General features: G+C 46.8%; 1 protein-coding gene across 1 annotated transcript in view; it reads left to right on the top strand.

Annotated features, from left to right (window-relative positions):
• Nucleotides 1-5,405: 5,405 nt before the first annotated feature.
• Nucleotides 5,406-24,167, top strand: part of ARHGAP31 (Rho GTPase activating protein 31) — a 60,208-nt gene continuing 41,446 nt past the window's right edge. The window contains exon 1 of the mRNA XM_039717887.1: nt 5,406-6,152. Coding sequence (XP_039573821.1) covers nt 6,053-6,152 — 100 coding nt within the window. The 5' untranslated portion in view covers nt 5,406-6,052. The remainder of the gene's footprint in view (nt 6,153-24,167) is intronic.

The raw sequence follows: 24,167 nt of genomic DNA, 5'->3' as shown, positions 1-24,167 counted from the left end.
AAACATTTCCTGGTTTGGTGGGAATCCTTATGGTTGATATTTGCAGTGAGGCAATGTGTTAAAGGAATCTCCCTCTGTGACACACTACCTTGTTTGTACTTAGCATAAAGTTACCAGCTGTCTCTTCGAAGTTATTAAAAAATTTACTGGCAGGATCCTCTCAAAAAGGCCTGTGTGACTTTGGAATGTCTCCATTGTGGAAGTTTTGTGGTCTTCCTGCCTCACCAAATGGGTCACCCTGCTGGTAAGATGCGAGGAGGAGGTTCAGACCATGCCTCTGAGATGAAGGAAGCTTTTGCTAGCTGTGTGGCTTGTCTGATAGAGTTCTTTTCTCTGAATGTTTGTTTTACAGTACTGTCATATATTACTGAGCTATCAATAGAGTTTTACACAGGGAGACATAAACCCTTTCTATAATGGTCTTCATGTTGTTTAAATAACAAACAGTTGGAGTCCCCAGTCAAGAATTAGAGATCCTCTGTGCTAGATGCTGGACAAACACAGAATTAGGTAAATGTCATGGTTCAAACAAGTTTGCGCTCTGAGTTAGCGGATACAGGTATGTTCCTCATTCTGTTTTCCGTATCCAAGGCATCTCTGAAAGGACTGTGAACAGTGAGAGAAGGCAATCTGGCTAAAAACATTAGTTGCATGTTTTGTAGTTGTGCTCTGTATGGTCAGTACTGAATTATTGTGTTATATTGGAGTACTTAGAACCATGTAGGTTGGAAAAGACCTTTAGGATCGTTGAGTCCAACTGTTAATCCAGCACTGCCAAGTCCACTACCAAACCTGCCCCTGGTTACACTGTCATGTCATGGGCAGGCAAGCAGCAGCAAGGACACTTGGTAGCATGTGTGGGGTGCCTCCTTCATTTGTTCCTGAGGTGCTGGGATCTGCAAAGGAGCTGACAACACAGTTGCATAGGGCAGAGAGACACATAGAACAAGGTATGTCAGGATGTAGGTCAAGAGGGTGGAAGGCAAAAAGGGAGGTGGGAGCTGAGGAGACAGGGCTTGTGTGGCCAGGAATGGGTGAAATTAGGAACCTAGAGTGGTAGGTGCCCTGTGACAAGGATCAACCTCATAGTCTGTGGTCCAAAATGTACTCCGAGAAACAAAAGACTCCACACCAGCCTTCGGCTTCACAATACACTCCAGCTTTGGCCACAGAGATGGGAGTAGACAGGAAACTGCTCTGGAGAGGGGCAGGAGAGGAAAGAGAGTATGCTGAGGGGTGGGGAGGGAGGGTGAACTGGCGTGTCAGAGTCTAACAATGAACCGTCTGTGTCAGGAAAACAGACGTACTCGGCAGGGCTATTTTTAGGGGTTCAGATCTCCCCCTCTCTGAGTCTGCCTCCCCCCTCTTCTGTGCTGAGTGGCGCCTGGCAGATCGGTGGAGATTTAAAGGCCACAGATAGGAAAGAGCTCAAACACAATGAAGGAAATGCAGCAGGGAGGGGAGAGATGGGTGCCCAGAAATAGCCTGAGCAGCACCTCAGCCATGGCCCCCAGCTCCTAGTGGAAGGGTAAGAAATACTTAGACCTAATGGCCAAAGCTCCTTCCTCAGGCTCTCGGAGTGCTCCTGGTGTCACCCATACCTTGTCTGTGAGAACAGAGAATGGTAAAGAGCTGTAAAGTCATTATCTCTGCTATGTTCATTCACACACGAGGCTGGCTCACCACATCCGTTCTCAAGCTGAAGGGCGGGTGAGGCATGGCAGATCAGCAGTGAAGCGGGGTGGGAAGGTGCCCCACCTTCCTGCATGAACCTGTGGCCCTCGCTGACAGGGAGGCCTTTGCAACTGACTTAAAATCCTGACCTGTATTTACAGGTTCAAAGGGAAGGAATTAAAGTCATTGTCATGGCTTTCAGACTTCGGCTGTGGCACTGTGGGGCCACTGGCCATCACACTCTACATATGTTGGCAGAGATGAGGAAGGAATTTCTATGGAGAGATAGCTGCTGTGAGAACCCTGGTTTGGCTTGTGTTGCTCCTGTTCTGCATTCACTTTTTTCTTTTTCTATTATTCTTTTTAGGAGGGAGAGGATTTCCCCCTTCTTTTGCAGCTGTTTCAACCCTGAATTCTCTGTTGCTTTCTATACTTGCCTGAGAATTTTTCCTCTCCAGGTTTGCCTGAATTTGTCTGTGGATGTTTTCACAGGAGGGACACTGGCTCACTCCTTAGCCCCGCTCACTCAGTCTAGTTCAGAGCCCTGCCTCCTGGGTTGCGCAAATCCAGATTTCGTATTTTTTCCTCTCTGGAGAACATTGCCCCTTTCCCTCAGAAAAATCCCTTGGCTCAGCACTGATTTCAGGCTCCGATATGAAGTGCTTTATTTGTAAGGCCTCCCTTATTTGGCTCCCGCTCACCTTGCCTGACCTTCTACTCCTCCTCCTCCTCCTTCTTCCTCTCCTCTTGGCCACAGGCTCCCTGGGCACTCCTGTAGCAACCTCCCCTCTGTCCTCTTGCTGAACCTTATCCTGGCACGGGAAGATCCACGCCTGTAGCCCAGCCTGCCTGCCAAGAGCTCTCCTGGAGTCTCTCATGGTTTCTTTCTCTCACTGCAGCACACACCTCTTTCATCCCGCTTGCCATTCCATTTCCTTTCTCCAGCTCTCTTCCCTCCATGGGAACAAGGAGCTGGACAGCAAACCTACAGCATCTGAAAGAGCTTAGATGAATAAAGTGGGAATGTTCCCTCTTTTGTTTCTAGCTTCTCTTCCCTGTACTTGTGCTTCAAATACTGTTTTTTCTTGTCATGAGAGTGGCAGTCTCTCTGATTTCCCCTCTAGGGTACCATGGTGGTGATGGCTGCTGGTGGGTCCTGCAACCTGGCACTGGGCACTCAGGGTCAAGGGTCCCGGCTGGGATCAGGGCAGCAGACCACAAACCCCAAATAACCAAAATGAGATGGCAGCACCTAATTTCTGCAGTGTTCATCAGCCAGCAGCACCCACCACCATAGCTTCCAAAGATGGCACCAAGAAATGGTGCTTCCAGCTGAAAACGCCTGCTGGCCTGTCATAAACACCACGGGGTGAGGGTGATGTGCTGACCCAGCAGTGCTGCTGAGTGCCCATGCTCTGGGACTGTGAGCCTTGGAGCTGGGGTGTACAAGGAAGGGGAGGGGGTCCATGCTGCACAGGGTTCTGGGGCCAGAACTTCCTCACTATGAAGGCATGAAAAAGCTTTATTCATGCAGGATGTAATTTTACTGATTGAATTTTTTTATTTATTATTTTAAAATTAAGGCATCCTCTTTTGAAGACATTCTGTTTGGCTGGACTTGCAAGAGAGGAGTAGAGAAACCATATCTAAGATGAGGGAGGGCAATGGAGATGGAGCAAGAGTATGATGTATGGGGTCACCAGACAAAAGTACCGGTGGACACAGACCCTGTTAGAGATGTGACCTCCATCTGATGTAGAGCAGTGGAGGAGACCAGCACAGGGAGATTAAACATCTTGTTTAGCTGAGGAAGGGAGGAAGGGAGGGGTCTGCAGAGGGGAGTTCAGGGCTTCAAAGAACTTGGTCTGGTTACTTGCCATGGTGAACCTGTTGTCTCACCGCTGGTCCTGTGTGGGGACTCTGCCGTGTGGGAAAGGGCTGTTGAGTGCAGCAGGACATGCCTCCTCCCTGAGGGGGCTAGGACAGAGCTTCATCTTCCAGCCACCCAGACAGTGGGAGGAAGGGCTGGCAGGGCACGCAGGTCTGAGCGTCCTGATGTCTGCGCGGGCTGTGTGAAGCGCGGCCCTTGGCAGGCAGGCAGGATGCACCGTGGCACGCGATGGTTTTGGCGGCACGCCGGTGCAGGGAGGGATCCCAAGCTCTGACTCAACATCAAGGTGCTGTGAGAAGCTCAGAATAAATGCAAGGAAGTTCTAAGTGTTTCATGAGGACTGAGGGTTCCTGAGAACAACCACTGGTCTGGAGGCGAGAGCTGGGTTTTCCTCCTTAGCCTGCGAGTGGGAGCAGAAGGCAGGGAGGTGACAGGCCACACATCTCTATGACACATTCTGCAAATCACTTTCCCCTCAACCTGTCAGGCATCAAGCTGTAAAATGGGGATAATTATGATAATTGCCATGATAAACTGCATCATCGGAGCTATAATTGTGCAAGGTCCCTCAGCAGGTCCCTTAGTGTTTTTTGTATGTGTGAAGTGTAACATCCAACACTTCTAAGGGAAAAAAAAAGTCACCATACCAACAGAACCTGAATTGATTTTGGCAGTGGTCAGATTTCAGTCAGAGGCTTGATTTCACTGAAAAATTACTCTCGAGTGAGTGAGGTGGTGAGTTTGTAGAGGGGCTCCTCTGCCATGTGAGAGTGCAGAACTGAGGCTTTTGAAGGGAGGTGGGTTAAAAGTGTCCTTTGCCCTGTTTCCTGGCCAGTTTTCCTCCAAACCAAAACTACTTTCCTTGACTTTGGCCTGATTTTTAGTATTAAGCTGTAATATCTTGTTTGTTTGTTCATTTTTTAACCCACACCCATACAGCTACATTTCGCACAGAGTAAGAGGGGTCAGTGAAGCCTTAGGAGAGTTAATTTTGCCTCCCTGGGTATGCTGGTGGGCATACCCAGTCCTGAAAAGAAATCTGAATTTCTGGGATAAAATATGAAGTAAGTGCAAGGAACTGCTCTAATGAGCTGGCATATGAGTGTATTGAAAACTGGACCAGAAAAGGGTTTGTGGGGTGAAGGGGGCACAGACAAGGCTCAGGGCCTGAAGGCAGACCTGTCCCATTTCCCTTCTTGCTGTACTGAGTCATTTCAGCTCCTTATCTAAATCCCTTTGTTGGTCAGGGGGAGCCTTTTTTGGGAGCTGACTCGAAAGTATGTGAACTCAGATGCCCGGACAGCATCTGTTTCTGCTTGCCGGGGAGGAGGGAGCTGCAGGTTTCCCTCCTTCCCCCTCTCTTTGATTCCCCCACTCCCGGTCCCCTTCTTGCACTTCAGCAGCTCCAGCCCGCACTCTGCAGAGGAAGGCAGATCCTGCAGTGACAGAGTCATGTTGGAGGGCAGGAAGGCGCCTCGCAGCGAAGGACGGGGCGAGCAGAGGCAGCGATTTACAGGAGAGGCTGCGGGTCCCTCCGCTCCCGGCCGGAGCCCGCTGGGCGCCGGGCGAGCCGCGGGCTGGTAGAGCAGGAAGCCCCGCCGCGATCTGCTGCCCGGCATTCCGCTATCTGCCGAGCCCGGGGCAAATCCTCCCTCTTCCTGCCCCATCCCCAGCCCTGCTGCCCCAGCTCCTCTCCCCGCCTTCCCTCGCCTCTCGCTCGCACACGCACACACACGCACTTTACTGCCAAAAAGCGTCCTCCGCCCCCCTCCTCAGCTAACTTCCTTTCAGCTTTTTTTTTTTTTTTTTTTTTTTTGAGCTGGATTATCCTAGGATTTGTAAAACGGGGGAAAGGAGAGAGCGACTGAGCGGGAGTCAGGACAGGAAGCTGGTTTCTCATTCCTCCAACTGTCCAAAGCAGGAGGAGGGGAAGGGGGGGAGCCAAAGAGGAGCCTTGTGCAGAGACTCTTCCCCAGTCCCTTTTCATTAGTCCGTTTGAACTTCCAGTCTCCTCCGAAAGCCAAGAGGAGGACGACCAGACTGGGACGCCTTCTGCTGGAAGTGGCGACAGCGCGACTGACGAAGCCCAGAAGGTGGCCGTGGAGGGCCCCGGGATTGCGCTGAGGGAAAAGCCGTCCCCCCACCATCTCCTGCCCCCAACTTGCCAGCTCTGATGCGGGCACCCATCCACCACCCACTTGCCTCTGATGAGAACCCTTCTGGGCTCAGGCTATGATCGCTGCTGCTGCGGGCTGTGGAGCCTCCTCTCGCCCTGACCTTCTTCTGCCACAGGAGCAGCCCAACATCTGGTGGGGATTAATGTTTACTTCTCTGGCTGGACGCTGTACGGGACCCCCGATGTTGCTCCCTGGGAGCGGGACACGGGCGGTGGTCTGAGGAGAAGAGCAAGAATTTTGTCGCCCAGCGTGAGGCCGGGGGGAGGGGGGCAAGGCAGGAGGGGGGTGAACCTCTTTTGGGACTAACCTCATGAAGAACAAGGGAGCCAAACAGAAACTCAAGAGGAAGGGAGCCGCGAGCGCGTTCGGCTGCGACCTGACGGAGTACCTCGAGAGCTCTGGGCAGGATGGTAAATGCTTCTTTATTCTCCCTCTGGTTGCAGAAAAGCCAAGCGCGTGTCCCCCTGTTCTTCCTGGCAGGACTGCAAATCAGACCTTCCTAAAAGCTAAGGGTTAGACAACCTGGAGCTGATTTATCCCCGGGAAGTGGAGTCACTGCCCCGTTACTCACAATGAATGAAGGATCGGGAGGTTGCTTTGGTGATGCATCTGCATGACCCTTGCATGAGTAGTGCTCTGTGTGTGTGGAAAGGACTGGGCTGGGGTTCTCAGGCTGCCTAAGTGTGTACAAAGACAGCCTGACAGCAGTCGTGATGTCCTCTCCCATCTGCCTGGCAGTGGAAAGGAGTAACAGGCTTTTAGGGAGTCAGGTTTGGAAACCTGAACTGTGCTAAGTATTGCCTCCTCCAGGATTTCAAAATCCACCTTAAGTCCATGAGACTAGAATTTTGGAGGACTCTAGGGAGGAACTGGACTCCAGTACAGTTCCCATGTTGTCCTTGGACTGTTGGATGGAGACAGGACAGAGACTGGGTTATGGGGTGGAGTACGGTGTGTGGTGTAGGAGACATCTGAGCTAACACATTCACCACCCTGCAAGCACGTTGGCTTTCACTCCTTCTCCTCTTGACCTTCATTCTCCCAGCTCAGAGAAGAGGTAACTCCAATAAAATATAGAGATCCTGAGTTTGAAATGGTCAGTCCTTGATGAGGGAAGGAGCAGAACGTTTTTTCTTAAAGTGGGTTGGATGACAAGAGAAGTGGTTGTGAGTTTGGCCAGCAGAAGGACCTGCCGTTTAGCAAGAGGAAAAAAAGAAATACATGCCTGTTAACATCCATGATGTTAGCATTATGATCCGAATTTAGCATTATGTTCCAGTTTGAATTGACCAATTTTACCAATGTCAGGTTATTTCAAGGAAAAAAAAAGGCTTCTAGCAGCAATGTCAGCTTTGTACAGGGAGAGCTATACAATCAGGTCTTTCATTTGCTGATGAGCATGGCTGATGAAGTGCAGTGTGGAACCGCACTGGCAGAGGGATGGGCTACATAACAGGAGTATTTTCCGCTGCACAGTGAAGAGGGCAGTAAATGTATCACTGGCATGAAATGTTACATATGTGCATTTGTTTAGGTATGGGGGAAAACCAGCCATTCAATTGCATTGTGGGTTGTCTGCAACAGGTACTGGATCTTTTAACTTACATAGCTCTTAACAGCAACTGAATTAAGTGTCAAAAATTAACAGACTTAATGATGTCCCTTTGCCAGTGTGAGGTGCAGACAGATAAATTCCATCCAGTGCTACCATGGACCTCTGTGGTGGAGGAACTCTTTACAGGTGTTTACAGGAGCACTGGAAAACAGCACAGGGAGGGCGGGTGCAGGCAGTATATTCACTTGAAACAGCAAGGGGAATGTTAAAGGCAAAACCATACTTACTGCAGTTGAAATTAAGCCATATGAGTAAAATCTTTTACCTAAAATCCCATTGAATTTTGTAAAATTATTAAAAAATTTTTAATAGTCTTTTGAGAACAAGAAGGAAGGACATTTTCTCAAATCTCATTTGTGGCATGGTTCACAGTTCCAATGTACTTATCTCTCCATGCTGAGGAGCAGTGGGGAGAATAGGAAGTTCCTTTCCTTTATGCTGTACTGCTGTTTGTTCAGTAGCACATCCCATTGCCCAGTGCTGTGGGATCCAGAAATTAAAGACTCAGTTGTTGTAGGTTTATTGGTAAGGGTGTAAGTCGGATTGGAAGCTCCAATTCATCAGGACAAGGGAAAAAGAAATTAAAGTATTAGAGATATTAATTTTGTTGGTAGTAGGACTCTCAGGATAAATAGGAATGACCAAGAATGCTGAAGTGATGTCTTGGGGAAAAAAAGGAAGGTTGAGATGTCACCGGGACATCATGAACTTGCAACCAAGTTAGAAAAGCATTCAGGGTATGAGAGATGGTTGATTGGGGGAGAGTTGAGTTGTCCTGCTAAGAATTAATTCCAGTGACAAGTCAGTGCTCCTGTAAGCAGCAGGTTTTATAGGGACATGAAGCTGTAGCTTTCTCTCTGCTTTGTTTTCTTCTCAGTGCTGTGTGTTTAACTGGTGGGATGCAGTCTCAGGTTGTTCCCTACTAGGAAGCAATGAAGTTCTAAGACTGTTCCTGGTATCTGAGAGTGGTGAGGAGCAGGAGAGCTCTTTGGCTGCTGTCCAGCAAACATTTTATTGTGGGCCTTTCTGAAAGCAGAAAACACACCCAGAAGGGTTAACTAGAAAAGAAGATGCTGTGGGCCCGGCAGGACGTGAGTCATATTGGTTGTGCTTTCCGTGCTCAGGTTTGCTTTATGCCATGCTGCAGTGCCACTGTGTGCAACTGGAGCTGCACAGGCAAGGAGAGGCCGAGACCTGCTTTGCTGGTGCTCACCAAGGGAGCACAGGGATGGCCAAGGCTAGTGAAGACGATTCAATTTGGAATTTCCCCCTCTGGGTTAGTACATGACCTTTACAGTTAGAGGGTGCTGCACTACTTGTGCGATGCTTTGTGGAGGAGAGGCACAACCTAAGTCCCTACATGCTTGTGGTTGTTGACGAGCAGCTTGTGCTTTCTGTAAGGACCTTAGTCCCTGTGTTGTTGCCAAATTCCAGTGGAGAGAATTATATTCTGCTAAAGGTATCAGCATTTCCTCTCTTCCCATGTAACTCTTTAATGACTTGCTATATTTCTTTTCAGAGACAGCCAAAGATCCTGCTGTCTCCCTTACCAGATCCATGTACCTAAGCCTCTGTTAGAAAGAACTTTATGATAATACAATAAAAGCTGCAGCAGAACTACAAAGTATTTTAAAATGATCAAATAGGAAGACTTTAGCAGGTACAGTGAAGCAGCTCAGGAGCCAAAAACATGATACAAAGCTTTTAGCCTTAAGCTGATTCTTTCAGATCTGACATAGATCAGTGGTGATGGGCAGATATGGATGTCTGGTGGCTGGTTAGACTCTCAGATGTGTTGAATTTACCGTGTTTCAAGTCAGTTCCTGTCAGTACCACGTTTGACCCTACTTGGCCTTTTCCTGCTGGCAGTCTCTGCACAGACACTGGTCACACTTCTTATGGGGGCAGACTGCTATCAGTGCACACAAGCATTTTAAATCATGACTCAGGCCACAAAAACCACAACACAAAATCTCTGCTGGGTTCTTTGTCCGCTCTCCATTTTTCCAAAACTTCAGTGTGCATTTGGGTTATGTTTTCAAGTCTTTCTTTGGTAAGAGGGCTAGAAACTTGGGGAAAAATAAACTTCTCTTCCTTCTCACCATAATTATCAAACAATGGCTTAAATAGCAGTGTGTATGAGGACATCTCACATCAGACATAAAGGAATGATGGCAATACCAATGAGGAAAAGTTGTCCAATTTTACGTGGTCCCTCCTGTGTCACTTCCAGCACTGAATCCACACTTGAAGGCAAGAGATCTTTTGGAATATAAAAGCTTCACTAGAAAGCAGTGTCCATGCCCAGACTTTGGACATGGATAGGCGTCCATGCAGAAGGAAGTGAGTACTAATGCCCTCTACTAAAACTTTTTACTGTGCCAAACTTTATTGAAATATATCAGTGTAATGGGGCTAACAGATAATAGTCTTGAAGGATTAACATTAGTCATATTTTGCCTCTTGATAACCAGCTTGGTTTCCAGAGGAGAAAAATGCATTGTGCCTCAGCTGAAGTCAGTAGGAGTTGCACATCAGGCTCTCAGTTACTGTAATAACAACAGTGTAGTTTTCTGGTGACGAATGGGCCCGCAGAGAAGACAAGACACAAGTTTGTGCACCATCTTTGGCTGGGGCAGGACACTCTGAACTGCTTAAGAAAACAGTCACAAGGAACAATCTTGCTTCTGGTTATATCACGGAAGTATTGTAAGAGGAGGCTGTTGTAAGAGTCAAAGCTGTTAAAGTGAGAGGAATTAGATCAAAAGGAATTTTAATATTCCTAGTGCTTCTAACGGTGTGAAATTCAAGCTGGAATTTCAGGTATACAGCCAGGTGCAACTTCCACTCTTTAAAAATGGAAATGCACATAGCGTCTACAAGAATTGGAGTGTGATGGTAAAAGATAATCCAGTCTTTTGTATAGGAACCCCTACTGATCCAGATCTACCTTTGCTTCATATGCTTAGAGCCAGGTAGAACTTGGAAAAAGTTCGGAATGTTTTCTGTGTTTTTTTTTTTTTTGGTATGCTGGTGTCTAGATGTTGGGCTAAGGAGGTGCTACCAGGTGTGCATAAAGGCAAATCTCAGACTTGATGCCCTTGTTCTTATGGTGCAGGTCAGCTCTGTGTGTCTGAGATTCCCCTCTTTGCTGGAGAGTTAAATTCTTCTGTTGTTGTACCCCTCTGTGGTTTCTTCCACATCTGTTTCCTGCCTGATGTTGTCTGGTTGGGATGCAATGAGCTCAGCTTTTCCCCTCAACCCCCTCCCACACTCCCCACAGCTCCCTCAATGGCTCTCACTCTGAGCCTGTAGCACCCAAACCCCTTCCTATCTATTCATCTAATGCAGCTTATTGGCTTTGTTTGTAACTTGCTGTAGAAAAAGGGCTACTTTGTTTAAGAAGTTTTGAAGCCACCAACTCCCTTGTACACAGGGAGACACGTGAGGAAACCCTTACAAGTCCCTTGATTGTAGTATGGGAAAGGAGACAACAACATGGCTAGCCCATATGACACTCTTCTGTGCTGTGTGGCTGTGCAGTGGCTGCTTCTGCCTGGTCACAACTGCATTTGAATGAAAGAATAAGCAAAGTTTTCATTTTGCATTAGTGGCCTCAAAAGGCTGGTGGCTCTGGCCAGCCCTGGCTCCACAAGCGGGTTCTTAAATGCATCTGGGAGCGGCAGTAGGCAAAGACTTTGCTGGAGCATAGGCAAGCAGTGCAGAGGGAAAGCAGTAACAATAATTCAGCAGTACTGTGCTGGGTACAAAGGAAAGGTGGGCTTGGATACTGCTGGCTTGTTTTGGTACAGTCCCTTAAGCACACTGTCCTCTGCAACAGTGATTTTGTCATCATGCTTTTCACTGTGAAGCTGCCTTGTCCATACGTGACTGGATAAAAAGACCTGTCACTCAGGAAAAAAATTCTTGCTTCAAGAGCAGACTCCCTTTTGAGTCAATTATTAAACCTGCTACACAGATGCGAAACAGCTTTTCTGGGCCCTGTGGCTTTCTTTCCTCACCCTTGCATGTCTTTTGAGTAGGAGCATGCTGGGATGAGCATGAGGGTGCATGCAGGTCCATAGCACAAGTAAGTGTGTGCCACACAAGGCTGCATTTGTGTTCACTTAGGACATTTTTTTAAGCTGCCTTTCCTGTAGTGATGTTTCAAAGTGAGGGCATGCCCATACTTTTGGGTAGGTGCTTTTGGTTAGTGATGCATGCAACAAGTCCTGGGAAAACTGCAGAAGAATCAAAGAAGGCAAAGTGGAGGAAAAAGACAAAGCTTTTATTTATTTGTTTTTAAAGTCCCCTTGGAAAAATGAAAATGCCACACGCTCATTTAATCTGCTGGAGAAGAATGAAGAGCTGCATTCATCCCACTCTCAAAATTAGAAACTGTGGCACTGGGGATTTCTGTCTCGAGAACTGATCAAGCTGAAAAGAAACCTTTTTGTGGAGCCAAATTACCTTTAATCTAGATCTTTCCTGACCTACCTTACTCTGTGGCTATGCAAACACTTGTCTCCATTCAAGGAAGGAAGCGGCAGGGGCTGGGAGGAGAACAGGACAAGAATGGCCTCTTGGGCTGGCTCAGAAATGCTTTAGTCCTCTTTTTTGTGTGTGCGTGGTGTGCTGCTGGGGTCTGGTCTGCATTTTCACACTGCTGATATGCTGGGAAGCCACATGGCCTGCACTCTGTGGGGTCTATTCCTAGCTCTAGTCATGCAGGCTGTGTGGATATTTAAGGCTGCATCCCCTCATCATTGTGACAGGAGCAGAAGGGACAGTTGAACTCTGAAGTTTTTGGGGAAAATAAGTGGGATTGTGTTACTGTACAGTGGAGGAGAGCTGTAGCAGTGGGGTCTGAGAGCTGAGTACATGTATTTGCAGTTGGAGGAGCTAGGCTGGGCCTTGGGAGGAAGACAGCTCCTTGGCCTTTCAGTGTCTGCCAAAGCGTGTCTGGTGGACAAGAGATGAGCAGCTTTGCTGCCAAAATGGATACTGTGCCTCCTGTATTATTAATAATGCAAACTGTTGCATTTTCTTCACCCTTTGTCACAAGTGGTGCATCACATTTTGAGTCCCAGATACCAGCCTCTATGGCAACAAGTGAGAGTAAAAAGACACTGGGAACAACGGGAACAGAAGCCATCTGTTTGCTTCTGTTACTTTGCTGTTCCTTCTTGTTTTGGATTATGTTTGTGTTACTTCCTCAATCTGTTTCTGGTTCCTGGGACCTGGATTTTTGTGTCTCTGTGGCACAGTGTTACTGTTGTTTAACATTCATTTTGCAAGCTCAGCTCCTTGTTCTGTATTGACTTTCCATTGCTAGCACTGTGTGATTAGCAGAGAACTCTTGCATGTTGCCTCCTGCTTTACATTTCCCTTACTGAGCACTGCAGGAGGCAGATGTGTGGTTTGCATGCACTGAGCCCCACTTTGATCCTGCCTTCTCCCCCACCCCCTGCAAACAGCATGAATCACATCTTGCCTGCAGGTTTTAGATTAGGACACATATTTTGATTTAGCAAATGTTTTCTCTTTGTTGGTAGCAGCTGATTTCATCTGAACTTGGAAACCAAGGAGTAGGGACTCCACTGCTTGTGGTGTCACAGCTCTCAAAGATTCAGGGAAACAGCTGTAGTGGATGAAACACTGGCAGTGCAGGGGTGGATGTACAAGACAGGCTGATCTAGCAAGTGATGAGCAAGTCTGGGAGGTCTCCATAGGTCAGGAGTGCTTGGATCCCAACCTTTGGTGTAGGCCTGGTTCTAGTTTGGAGAGCTCAGAAAGCATGCATCTGTAACTTGGGCTTGGCATAGATGACGCAGTTCTACAGCAGCAACATTTGCTGGCAGTCAGAGTTGTGCCAAAAATGTATGTTCCAGTGTTTCTCCTTTAACGGTAATAAGGGAAATGAAAACAGCCTGTCAGTAATGGTATAACCAGCCCTGCTCCGAAGGGCTGGGGTGGGGTGGCTGTCAGATTGACTGCCCACATCATGGCTTGGACTGGATCTCTGTCTGGAGGGTGATTAAAGGATGGAGAGCTACCAGCATCTGCCTCCAGTCCAGCACCACCAACAGGGTGCCAGATACACTTAGAGCTCTGACATGGAAACCTACAGATATCTTATTGAAATGCAAAGGCTGCTAAATAGCTGCACTGCTGGTTATTTCAAGGGCAACTAGTGTTCCTAGCCTCCTACTAGTGGCTCCTTTCCATACATTCCCAGAGCCTCAAGCCGCAGCTGTCCTTTGCTCGTGTGCCAGAGCCTTCAGCTTCTCTGCTGATAACTTCAGTTAATGTGTTTTGCATTGTCAACAACAACATAAAACCCAAAACAAACAAACCAAACCAAACCAAAAAACCCCAAAAACCAAAAAAAACCCCAAAAAACCCAGAACAACAACAACAAATCTGCAGTATGTTTACAATGCACACAGAGAACAGTATAACATAAATTGAATTTTTTGTGAAATGAAATTACATTGTGCAACTGTGCTGACTGTATTATTATAACTTTCATACTTAATTCAATACTGTAGACTCTGTTTTCTACATTTATCTGAAACCACAAGCAGGCTTTCTGATCTTCTGCACCAGTGTGATTGCAGATATGAAAGTACTTAAACCTACCTTTTTGTCAGATGTTGGGCCTTTGCATACAATGAAGTTACAGACACCAGTACTAACCTTCACCCTCACTCAAGTGCCAGATCACTGTGTGTGAGAGCAAGGAATTCAGTGCCTAACACTACAAATCTTGTGGCACATCAGTGCACAGGGGAGTGCCAGTCCTCTTCTATTCCACCCCTCCTGCCTTGAACAGGACCCTGCAGCTGTATTAGATTCCCCATTTTCACCCAAGTTGGGGCCCTTTTGATTTTAACAGTGCACCAAAAGGGGAAGAGCAAAGCTCATGCTTTTTGCAGTTGCCTTCTGTTCCTCCACCTCAGTTGCTGTGTTCCCATTTGGGAGCAGCTGCCTGGCCTAGGCTCAAACTATCCTTCTTCCATCCTGGTGTCACCAGCTGATGACGTGTGTGACAGACTCAGTTCCAGGCAGTGTCAGGATGGCTGGATGGCTGCCTTGACTTAGGTGAGTTAATGTCCATGTAGGAAGAGTTACCTTAGCTGCAGCAGAAAATGTTTCAGAGTCAGAGAATTACTGAGCAGGGACTTCTTGAGATTAACTAGACCAAACCCTCTGCTCAAGCAGGGTCACCTTGAGCCAGTTGCCCAGGACTGTGTCCAGTTGAATTTTGAATATCTCCACAAAATTTTGAATATAACTTCTGTGAGCAAACTGATCCAGCCTCAGACTACCATCAAAGTAAAAAAGTATTGTGTTCAGATGGAGTCTCCTGTTTTTTTGATTTGTATGTCGTGTAGGCACAACTGAGAATAGACTTGCTTCCTTTTCTTCATTCCCTTCCAGCAGGTCTTCATTCACAATGATAGATCCTTCCTGGCTGAACAATCCCGGCCTCTCCTCATGTGAGAGATACTCCAGTCCCTTGGTCATATCAGTGGCCCTGAGCTGAGCTTGCCCCTTCTTGTACTGTGGAGCCCAGAGCTGGACACAGGACTCCAGCTGTGGGCTCATCAGTGCTGAGCAGAGGGGAGGGATCACCTCCCTCAACCTGCTGGCAACTCTGATGTTCTTAGTAATCTAGACAGTTACTAGCAGAGATTTTCCTTGGTATTTCAGTTTTTGCTGGCAATTCAGTCAATAAGTAATGTTCAATCAGGACATTGTAAAGGATCCTTTCTGCCTTGCTTAATGCTCTTTCTGGCCTGGTTAATACTCAGAAGGAACTGTCTTTACATAAAGAGCACCAGTTCTTTAATTGTTTTGGAATTTTGCTGCTGCTCAGCCCAAATAAATTAATTTATATAATACACTGCTATACTGCATCTTCTGAAAGCCGTGCAGGGCCTTGGCTTAACAGAAAGCCTACAAAAAATGCTTTGAAGTAGCACATCTTTATCAGGTGGTGTTTGTAAGAGGTCCCCCTCTCCTCCCCCAAAGCCACGGTGCACAGAACCAGGGCATTGTGGCCGAGCTCCTTTCTGCCAAAGCATGTCCAGCAGACTGGAGAGTGAGAAACTTTGCTGCCAAAATGGATACTGTGGGGGAAATTATTAATAATGCAAATCTTCCTTTTTCTCCACCCACTCTCACAAGTGGAGCATCACATTTTGAGTCCCAGATACCAGCCTCTATGGCAACAAGCGAGAGCAGAAAGGCACTGGGAGCAAGGGGAGCAGAAGCTGTGTTACATCTTCAGCACGGGGATCGAGCAAGGGGAGGGGAAACTCACATCCCTTTGCAGGATTCTCAGCTGTGTCTGCTGCTCTTAGAAATATGCCCTGAGCAGCTGACTTGTGTTCACTGCAATTTATCTCCAGCTCCTCACTGCCCTCTTCTACACTCAGGGCTCAGCTAACTAAATGCCTTTGGAAATGCTATTATCTCCTGTGCTCTCTGGGGCCAGGAGCAGCGTGAAGATTGTTCATCTGGAACAGGAGGCTTTGTTTAGTTCTATAAAGTACAGAAGAGTTAAGAAAAGAACAAAAACCAAATGCCAAACCAAATGCAAAACTCACTTTAAATCTCATGCCCTTTATTTGCTCTCGCCAATCTGGGAACGTGCATGTATTTTATTTTGTCATGTCATTAGATACTGTCACATGAGGAAATGGTTAAAGGAGATATATCTCCATCTCTAGAATAGGGATTGAACATCCACATGGCCAGGAGACTTTCCTGATATAACTAAGTTGTGTAATTTATTTCCTGAAGAGCATCAGACAGGACACGGAGTCAGTTTCTCCAATACAAACTTCACTTAAAGGATGCCCCCGGCTGGTTTTCGCTAAACACAGTGGCCTCAATACTGCCTTTTTACCTGAAAGATGGTGAATATGTTCACATGTTCAGCATCTTTCAGCAGGCAAGCTGAGAATCCAGGCTGGATCTGTGCCTGAACTCACCATCTATATTCACTGGCTCATCAAAAAATGCTGATTTAGCAGACAGAACACTGGGAGGGGTGTGTGTGTGTGTGTGTGTGTGTGTGTGTTTATCTGCAGCTGAATATTTCAGTTAGGATATTTTTGATACATTGGCATTCTGCATTTACCATCTCAGCAGTGAATGTGTCTGTCAGTCCTGTTGCAGACAGGCAGCTTGGCAGCACAGCAGAGCCATCCGGCATGTGGGAAACCCTTTGCTGCACATGCAACTGGTGCTGGTTTCTCTATCCCTCTCCCACTGTGGTGCTGCTGCCAGTGGTGGCAGCCACACCTCAGGAGGTTCAGAGGTGTGATCAGGCAGGGTGAGCTTCCTTCTTGAGCCTTTGCATCTGTGCTGCAATTTGTGTGAAATAAATAAGCTGTCAGTGGGACTGAATTGTTTACTTTCCTTGTGCAAAATCAGAGAGGGAAGCAGCTTCGCCATTTTGCTCTTTCTGTTTTTATCTTCTCAGTATGCTCCAATTGGTAGTGCATTTTCCTTACATTGTTCTGGTCAGGTAATTTCAGATACATGAGAGGCTAAATGAGAACAAACTCTCTGGTGAGATTTATTGCATCTTCTGCTTCTAATCAAACCAGAAAAATGGAGCAACAGACTTCCTTCTGTAATCCTGTTCTCTCCATTCCAGTCCCAACTGGAAACCAGAAGTACAACAAGGAGGAATGCAGCAAAAAAAAAAAAAAAGTGAAAACAAATGTCCTGGAATCTCTAAGAAGAGCATGGGGTTTGGCCTGAGGTGATAGCTCAGGGGTGCAGAGGGTGCGTGGAGGATTCTCCCTTCTCTCAGGTGTTTTCAGTTCCCTCTTCTTAGCTGTTTTTTTACCTCCCCCCTGTGCTACCCTCCCCGTCTCCCTCCATCCTGATAACTTTATTGCCAGGATGGCAGTATGCACACGTTGCCAAAGTCAATACATCAAGCTCTGTGCCCAAGGCAGGCTTAGGAGCAGTAAATGAGAAGAGCTGGTCTTGATCCATTGAGTCCATCATTCTTCCCTCCTGGCTCAATAGTGACTTACATACTGCTGCCTAAGGTTTGCTGTGTAAAGCCACAAACAAGGGCTGAGACAGGAAATTCAGTTCCATATCCCAGTAACTTCAGTTTGGGGTCACCCTCCAGACTTGCCAGAACCTAGATAAGGAATGGAATCCCCTGCAGCCCTGTCTGTAGATCAGGTGGATGTAGGTGCCTGCTGTCCTCCTCAGGGTGGCAGGCAGAACGCAGAGGTAGAGGCAGCCCTCCATCACTGCTCACAAACCTGCTTGAGGCGGGGAGGAGCCGATGTGACAAACACAAAGGAGGGCTAGGAGTCCTAATTAGTCCTAATTTCTATCCTGCTAAAACACCCATCTGTCACTCTGCTGCAATAATGAGATTTGAGAAGATTAACTGGATACTACTGAGGCCCCTCAGCATGGCAGCTCAGTAAGTGTGCTGCTGCTCAGCTTTAAGCCACGCTTGCAGCAATTACACCCCAAGCAGGTTTTTATGTCTGGTTAGTGCTTGCATGGGAGTGGCCCAAAAAAATCTGCTACAGGAATGGGGTGGGTCATTCAGAAGATGGCAAGTGTAGTATCAGCTCTGTCAAGTTGCTGTCTTGGCATCATTTGGGGAAATGTTGCCATTTGGGCACATGGTAAAACAAGGACCCCAATATTTGAAAAAAAACCCTGGTTTATCTTTTTCTTTCCTAGAGGACAGGGTCTCTTTTACAAATGCACATGCTGTGCTGTGTCTTTTCCTTTGCAGAAGCAATTTCTGCTGGAGCTAGGATTTGTTTTTTTATCCAGTGTCCTAAACTGTCACGTAGTGCTGCTCTGCTTGGCTCAACAGCTGCCACCTCCCAGCCTAGAGGTGGGTGGAGTGAGTCTTGTTTTTGCAGTTTGTGAAATATTTCAGGATGTAAGGCACTCATTAAATTATTGATGTTAGCTGTTGGGCATTAAACAGATGTGAACTGCAGCTCTGGATCCTAAGGGCTTCAGAGGCTTATCCCTGCTCTAATGATGGTTCCCTGTTTGGGATTTTTCATGCATCTCTTACTACAGATTTGAACTCACTGCAGGATGGTGCAAGGATTTAGCAGATGGACAAAGGGTGACTGCAAGGCTTTTCTTTGCAGCATTATATACCTGTGAAGCAAATCTAATTGAGCTTTGGCAAAAAAAGGGGAAAGACACGTGCATGTTTTCTTTAGGAGAATGGGAAAAATTAGAAAAATGTGTTCCTGCCTCTTGACAGAACATGTTTGCAGGGTATGAAAAGATTTTGAATAGTTGTGATTCAAGGAACACTGCAGGTACACCTGACATCAATTCTTGTGCTTAAGGAAAGATATTGTAGCTTGTAACGTGCCTTATTCTTATCCTTTTCTCCAGTCCTGCCTCCTTGAAAAGTGGCTGGCAGCAACAGTGCTGCCGACTTTACCTCGTGGTGATGGCAGGGTGGAGTCTGGGACTTTGAATGAAGCCCTGTCTGTGCAGAAACTTCAGCTCTTTGGCTGGGCTGTGGTGGTGGAAAACAGCACCTTGGCTGATGGGGACAAGGAAGGGAAGGTAACAAACGTGGCACCATGAGCTGTTGAGATCTCTGGGCAGCTTTGACAGCTGCTTGCTGGTTCCCAGGGAACTGACTGCCAACAGAACTCCATGTATGGCAGGAAAATCCACTCCTAGGTGTGACAGGGTCCTGTGTTTGTGTTTGAATGGGAAGCATTCAACAGGCTTCTCCCTTCACCTCTGCTTTCCCACCCGTTCTCCCCTCTCTGCTTCAGGGTGCTGTGGGGGCACAAAACCCTCCTGTTTGTTATGGGGCACAAGAAGGGTGAGGGCCATCCCTGACCCTCTCCTCCCCTCGGCAGTTTGCATGGTAATTAGCTCGTCCCTACCAGACAAGCCTACAGCCCAACAGAGCGACAATTCAGATGCTGAACAATGTCCAATTATCCCAGCCCTGGGAGCAAGAGGCCACTCCCTGACACGTGGGCTCCATGTCCCTGGCCAGATGGCTCCTCAGACTCCCTTGGCTGGCCCAGTGATGCTGCTTGGGAATTTGACACGTGTCAGCAGTTTTGGCTGAGTGCTTTCGTGAGCTACCAGCAGCGAGTTGCCTGAAATATTGGGAAGAGCTCCATGTGCGCGCCGGGTTGTGCCACCCACTCCATGCCCTGTGCTGAGACAGGGCTGGAGGCTACAAGGGAACATGGGTGTTCACCTGTGGAGGGAGATTCTGCAGCCTCAGCTTGGCTACCTGTATCCCTCATCTGGTTTGGTGGCCTGCTGGAGATGTAAGCAGCTTAAAAGCTTTTGCTTTTGTCTGCACTCCAGCTTCTGTGCACCAGTGAGGGCTGAATTGCTCAGAGTGGACTTTGAACTGCCTGAAGGAGGTGGCAGGAGTCACATCCATGGCAAGCTCTGCTCCTGCCACTGCCTGGCTCAATGAGAGACCTTAGGGCACTCCTTTTTCCACATCCTACCTCCCTCAGCGATTAAATGGTGCTGGCATCACCTTCTTTTCGGTGCAAAGTTCCCACTGTGGTTGTTGTTAAACGAGAAGGGCCGTAGTTGTTTTCACGTGCTGAAAAGTGGGCTCCTGCAGCTCTGGGGAGTGAGACCTTGGGTGAGAGTGAGGACAGGAAAGGGTCAGGCTCACCCAGCTTGCCTGTCTCAGCAGGTTCCATACTGAGAGCCTCTGAGGTGTGAGAGGAGCACCAGGGTGGCGTTACATGCCCTGAGTGCTTCTTTCTGACTTGGTGAGGCTTCTGCCCCAATACGTGACAATTTAGCTTTGAAGAGAACATGACAGCCATTTACCATCTAACCCCTGGGGTTAGGAAATGGAAAAAACAATGCAGCATGGATCTGAAATAGCAGAAGAGATTACTCTATACTGGAACTTGGCCAGGCTGCTTCTGCTAATCTTGCAAAAAAAAAAGAAAAAAAAAAGAAGAAAATAAACCAAGCAGAAAAATATAAAAAAATGCTACAAAGAATTTCTGCAAGACTTAATTTTATAGTATCTGATTTAAAAGGGAGAATATGCAATAACACAGCTTTCCCCTTGCACACCATGGGATGGGTTCATTACTGACTCACTGCCCCTTACAAGTTGCCTGCAGCAACTTTGATTGATTCTGGTTTTGGGACCAGGCCCAACCTTAATTTATGGATAGAAGTTAATGATAATGCATCCAAAGAAACAGCTGGGAGGAAAGAAGTGTGGCAGAGAAATGGAAAAGGACACTGGAGGAAATGAATGGGAAAAGGGAATAAAGGCAAAAGTGGTATGGAGAAAAGCATGTGAGGAAATTCCGACATGCTTGAAAGGGAGGAGGCGAAGGCTGGAAAAACTAGTCAGAGGGCAAAACTGACTGTATTGGAACAAATGGAGACTGCTAATGAATGGTGGAAGAGAGGGCTGTAAAGAAGAAAGCTGGGAAGAAAATTCAACATCGTGGCAGCTTTGTTAGTAGAGGTGGGACAGAGGAAGAGACACTGTTCTGTGTACAGACAGGTGAAGGACAGACAGGAACATGCTCAAAGTGTCGCCTACTCTTGTTATCCAAAACTTCTCTTCCAGATATTTACCCAAAAGTGAGACAGGGCAGTTGGTAAAAGAATAATTTCTGACTTGTTTCAGCCCTTGGAACAAGCTTGGTTTTATGAAGTGCAAAGGAGATGTCATTGAGTTACTACACTGCAAGTGATTTTTTTTTTTTTAATCAGCTAACTACATTTTTTCATTCCCCTTTTGGTGCCTAACTGACATTAAAATGAGCTTCAGTCACTAACTAGTTCCAAAGTCTATGCATGTGAACAAGAGCAGCTTTGCCTCACTTGGATAAGCTCTCAATACTTAATGTTTAAATGTGCTCATCTTCATTGCCTGCTGAAGGATGTGTGCTTCAGCTTCCTTTGCTTTGGAAGCCTGTGCTATGAATCAAAACTTCTTTGATTTTACAGTCTCCAGCAAGGTCCTGCTTTTAGATCATTCAGTTCATCCCCCTTTGAGACACACCTGTGCAAGAATATGCATTTAGCCTGTAGTTTTCTTCTCTCTGAAATACATCAGCCATATACTAAAATTAGGATAGAGGTCATGGCCTGAAGTGTGTGGCTCAGCTGTGTTGGCTGTGGAGGACTGTGAAGGCAAAGAGATGATGGACTTGTACAGCAGTACTGTAGCTAGCAAAATGTAAGGAAGTTTGATTAAGTATGATCTCAACGCCCTTTTCCTGCAACACCCCTTCTTGTGTTTGCAAAGTGTTTGTTAGTGTCTCAAAGCCCTTAGTACAGCAAGATCCAGGAGTCAGAAAGACAAAAGAAACATAGTCCAGAAACCCAATTCCTGGACATATGCCTTTGAGAAATCTAGTGCATTAAAGGATTTTTTCTTTGGTTGCTTCCTCTCTCCTTGCTTCCTCCAGCCTTTGTTATTCCCAGCAACGACTTTATTTACTTATTTGCTTCTTCCCAAGCCACTGGACAGACAGGGGCTTCATCAGGGAGCAGTTTAGCTGGAGTGGGCAAAACAATGGGGCTTTAATCAGGGTGCCTCCAGCAGCCACTGCTGGCCAGAGGTTTCTCTGAATTCCCAACATGGAACAGTTGCCTCTTTCATGAAGTGCCTGTGGGATGAGCACAGGATTGCTACACCCAAAGCATTTTCATACAGCCACAGCTCTCTGAAAGGAAACACTGCTGAGGACACCGCCTGCAACGCCCCAAGCTACTGGGGTGACCAGCATGAGAGAGTCTTTCTTCCAGGCCTGGGCTGTGTTTGCCTTCCACATGCAATCTGTGAATAGCTCAAGTCTGGAAAGTGTTTAGGAAAGCATCTAACTTTTCTCTTAAAGGAAAAAAAAAATAAAGGAGAGAAAAATAAAAAGAGAATGTCAGGGATAAAGGAATAGTTTCCAGTGACTTGATGCAGTGTGGCCAAACTATTTGTAATAATTTCCTTTAAATTCCTTTTATATAGAAGGAATAAAATATGAAATCATGAATCAGGAAGCAGTCATCCTGCCAGCCAGTGACATGTACAGAGAGATCAGAGCGAAGTGAGAAAGACACAGAACAGCAGGAGACTTGCAAAAACCTTTTTTAGCTCTCTCTTTTTCTTCCTCTTTTTGTTTAGTGTACACATTCATGTAGAACTAACATTTCTGACCCAAAAGAAGCTGCGGGAATCTCCTGCTGTTCCTTGTCTCTCCAATGGCAGCCCTAAACCTTCCTGTCTTGATGTGTCTCATCTGTCTGTGTTTCCTGATGGATGTTGCAGTCCCCAGATGTTTGGATACCTGATTCATCTCAAAGAAGACTGTGAAACATTAGGTATTTTTAAATACCCAGCTTTGTAATTGCTTTGTTTAACTTTGCAGCATTCTGAACTCATATAAGGCAATAATAAAAATCACTGCTGTTTTCCTTCAACGTTTTTTGCCATTGCTGCTTCTAAATTTGTGTGCACACAATGGCTTTTGCCTTTGCACTAGCAATGTTATAACATTCCTGTTTCCTGAATTCGTGTTTTTCCAATGGTTTTTTTCAAACCCTCTGTAAAGGTTCCTATCAGGAGTGCCCAGGCTTTTGTGTAAAGGAGGATGGACGTTACCCAAGTGCTACTAAACTGAAGTTAAGAAGTTTTCCCAACAAAACCTGAAGTCAGAAGAAACAGACCTTGTGCTTGTTGCCTACAAAGATCTACAAGCCCACAAATCTGACTTGAGTTGCATTTGAATTTTGCATATCTCAGAAGCCTGCTGGATTACACTCTGGAGCTCTCTGGAGCCTTTGCTGTGTCTTAGCCAAAATGAGAGATGAAGATGCCTCTCTGAAGCCCTGTTCATTTCTTGAAGTTACTCTTTTCAAATTGCTCTGATCGGGGCTGAATTTGAAGTACAGACGCCTGACTTCAATTTCCCTGAAATACAGGGTGTTCATCTCAGGATTTTTATCTGAGTCTGTCTCTAGCTTGGCTCCAAGGGAAAGAGAATAAATACTACAGGCCAGGAGACTGCAGATGCAAAAAATTATAGGCTTTAAAATGTCACTAGCTGAGCACATAATAGATATTCTTCACATTTTATGATTAGCTGTTGTGTTCTGTTGGCCAGTGCTGCCTTCCTGATGCAATTTATAAAGGAGTCTCAGGTCAGGGTGAGGCAAGCCAGATTCAAAACTGGATTTCCTGAGAGCCCCACTATCTTTTGCAACTCTTCCTTAGTTTTCTCTGAGCAGAACAAGCTTGTCTATGTACACCTGACTGTGACTCCCACCCACTTTACCATCTCCCCTTCCATTCCAGTCCAACAAGATATCAACCACCCAAACATCTGCTTGGATACTGCAAAACCAACTGGTTTATGAACCAGGTTATGCAGCTGAATCATGCCATCATGCCCAGCATTTCAGATCAAGGGAAGTGCATCATGTGTAGGGTTCATACAACTGTGTCCCATCTCTGCCCAGAGCCATCTTAGAAACTGGGATGACCCAAATGCTCTGTGTGAAACCAGTCTCTACATGGGGCCATCTGTGCCCAGGGGACCAGGGCACTGGTCTTTAGTCCTTGGCAGCTGTAGCTGCACTTCATGGATTTGTACTGATGTGTTTCCTTGCAACTCCTTTCATCCCCTGCTCAGGTGGGCCAGAGACGCAGCTGGCCTCACTGAATGTCCCCTGCCCGGCATCCTCTGGTGTATAAAGCTGTGGAGTAGAAGGGGATGTGCAGAGCAGTGTGACAAAGTTGGATGGAACAGGGCTGTAC

Source organism: Passer montanus, unplaced genomic scaffold (genome assembly GCF_014805655.1).
Source record: "Passer montanus isolate IOZ18808 unplaced genomic scaffold, ASM1480565v1 scaffold39, whole genome shotgun sequence".
In the NCBI taxonomy this organism is placed as follows: domain Eukaryota; kingdom Metazoa; phylum Chordata; class Aves; order Passeriformes; family Passeridae; genus Passer; species Passer montanus.
Note: the sequence above shows the minus strand (reverse complement) of the source record. Positions and strands in the feature narration are given on the sequence as shown.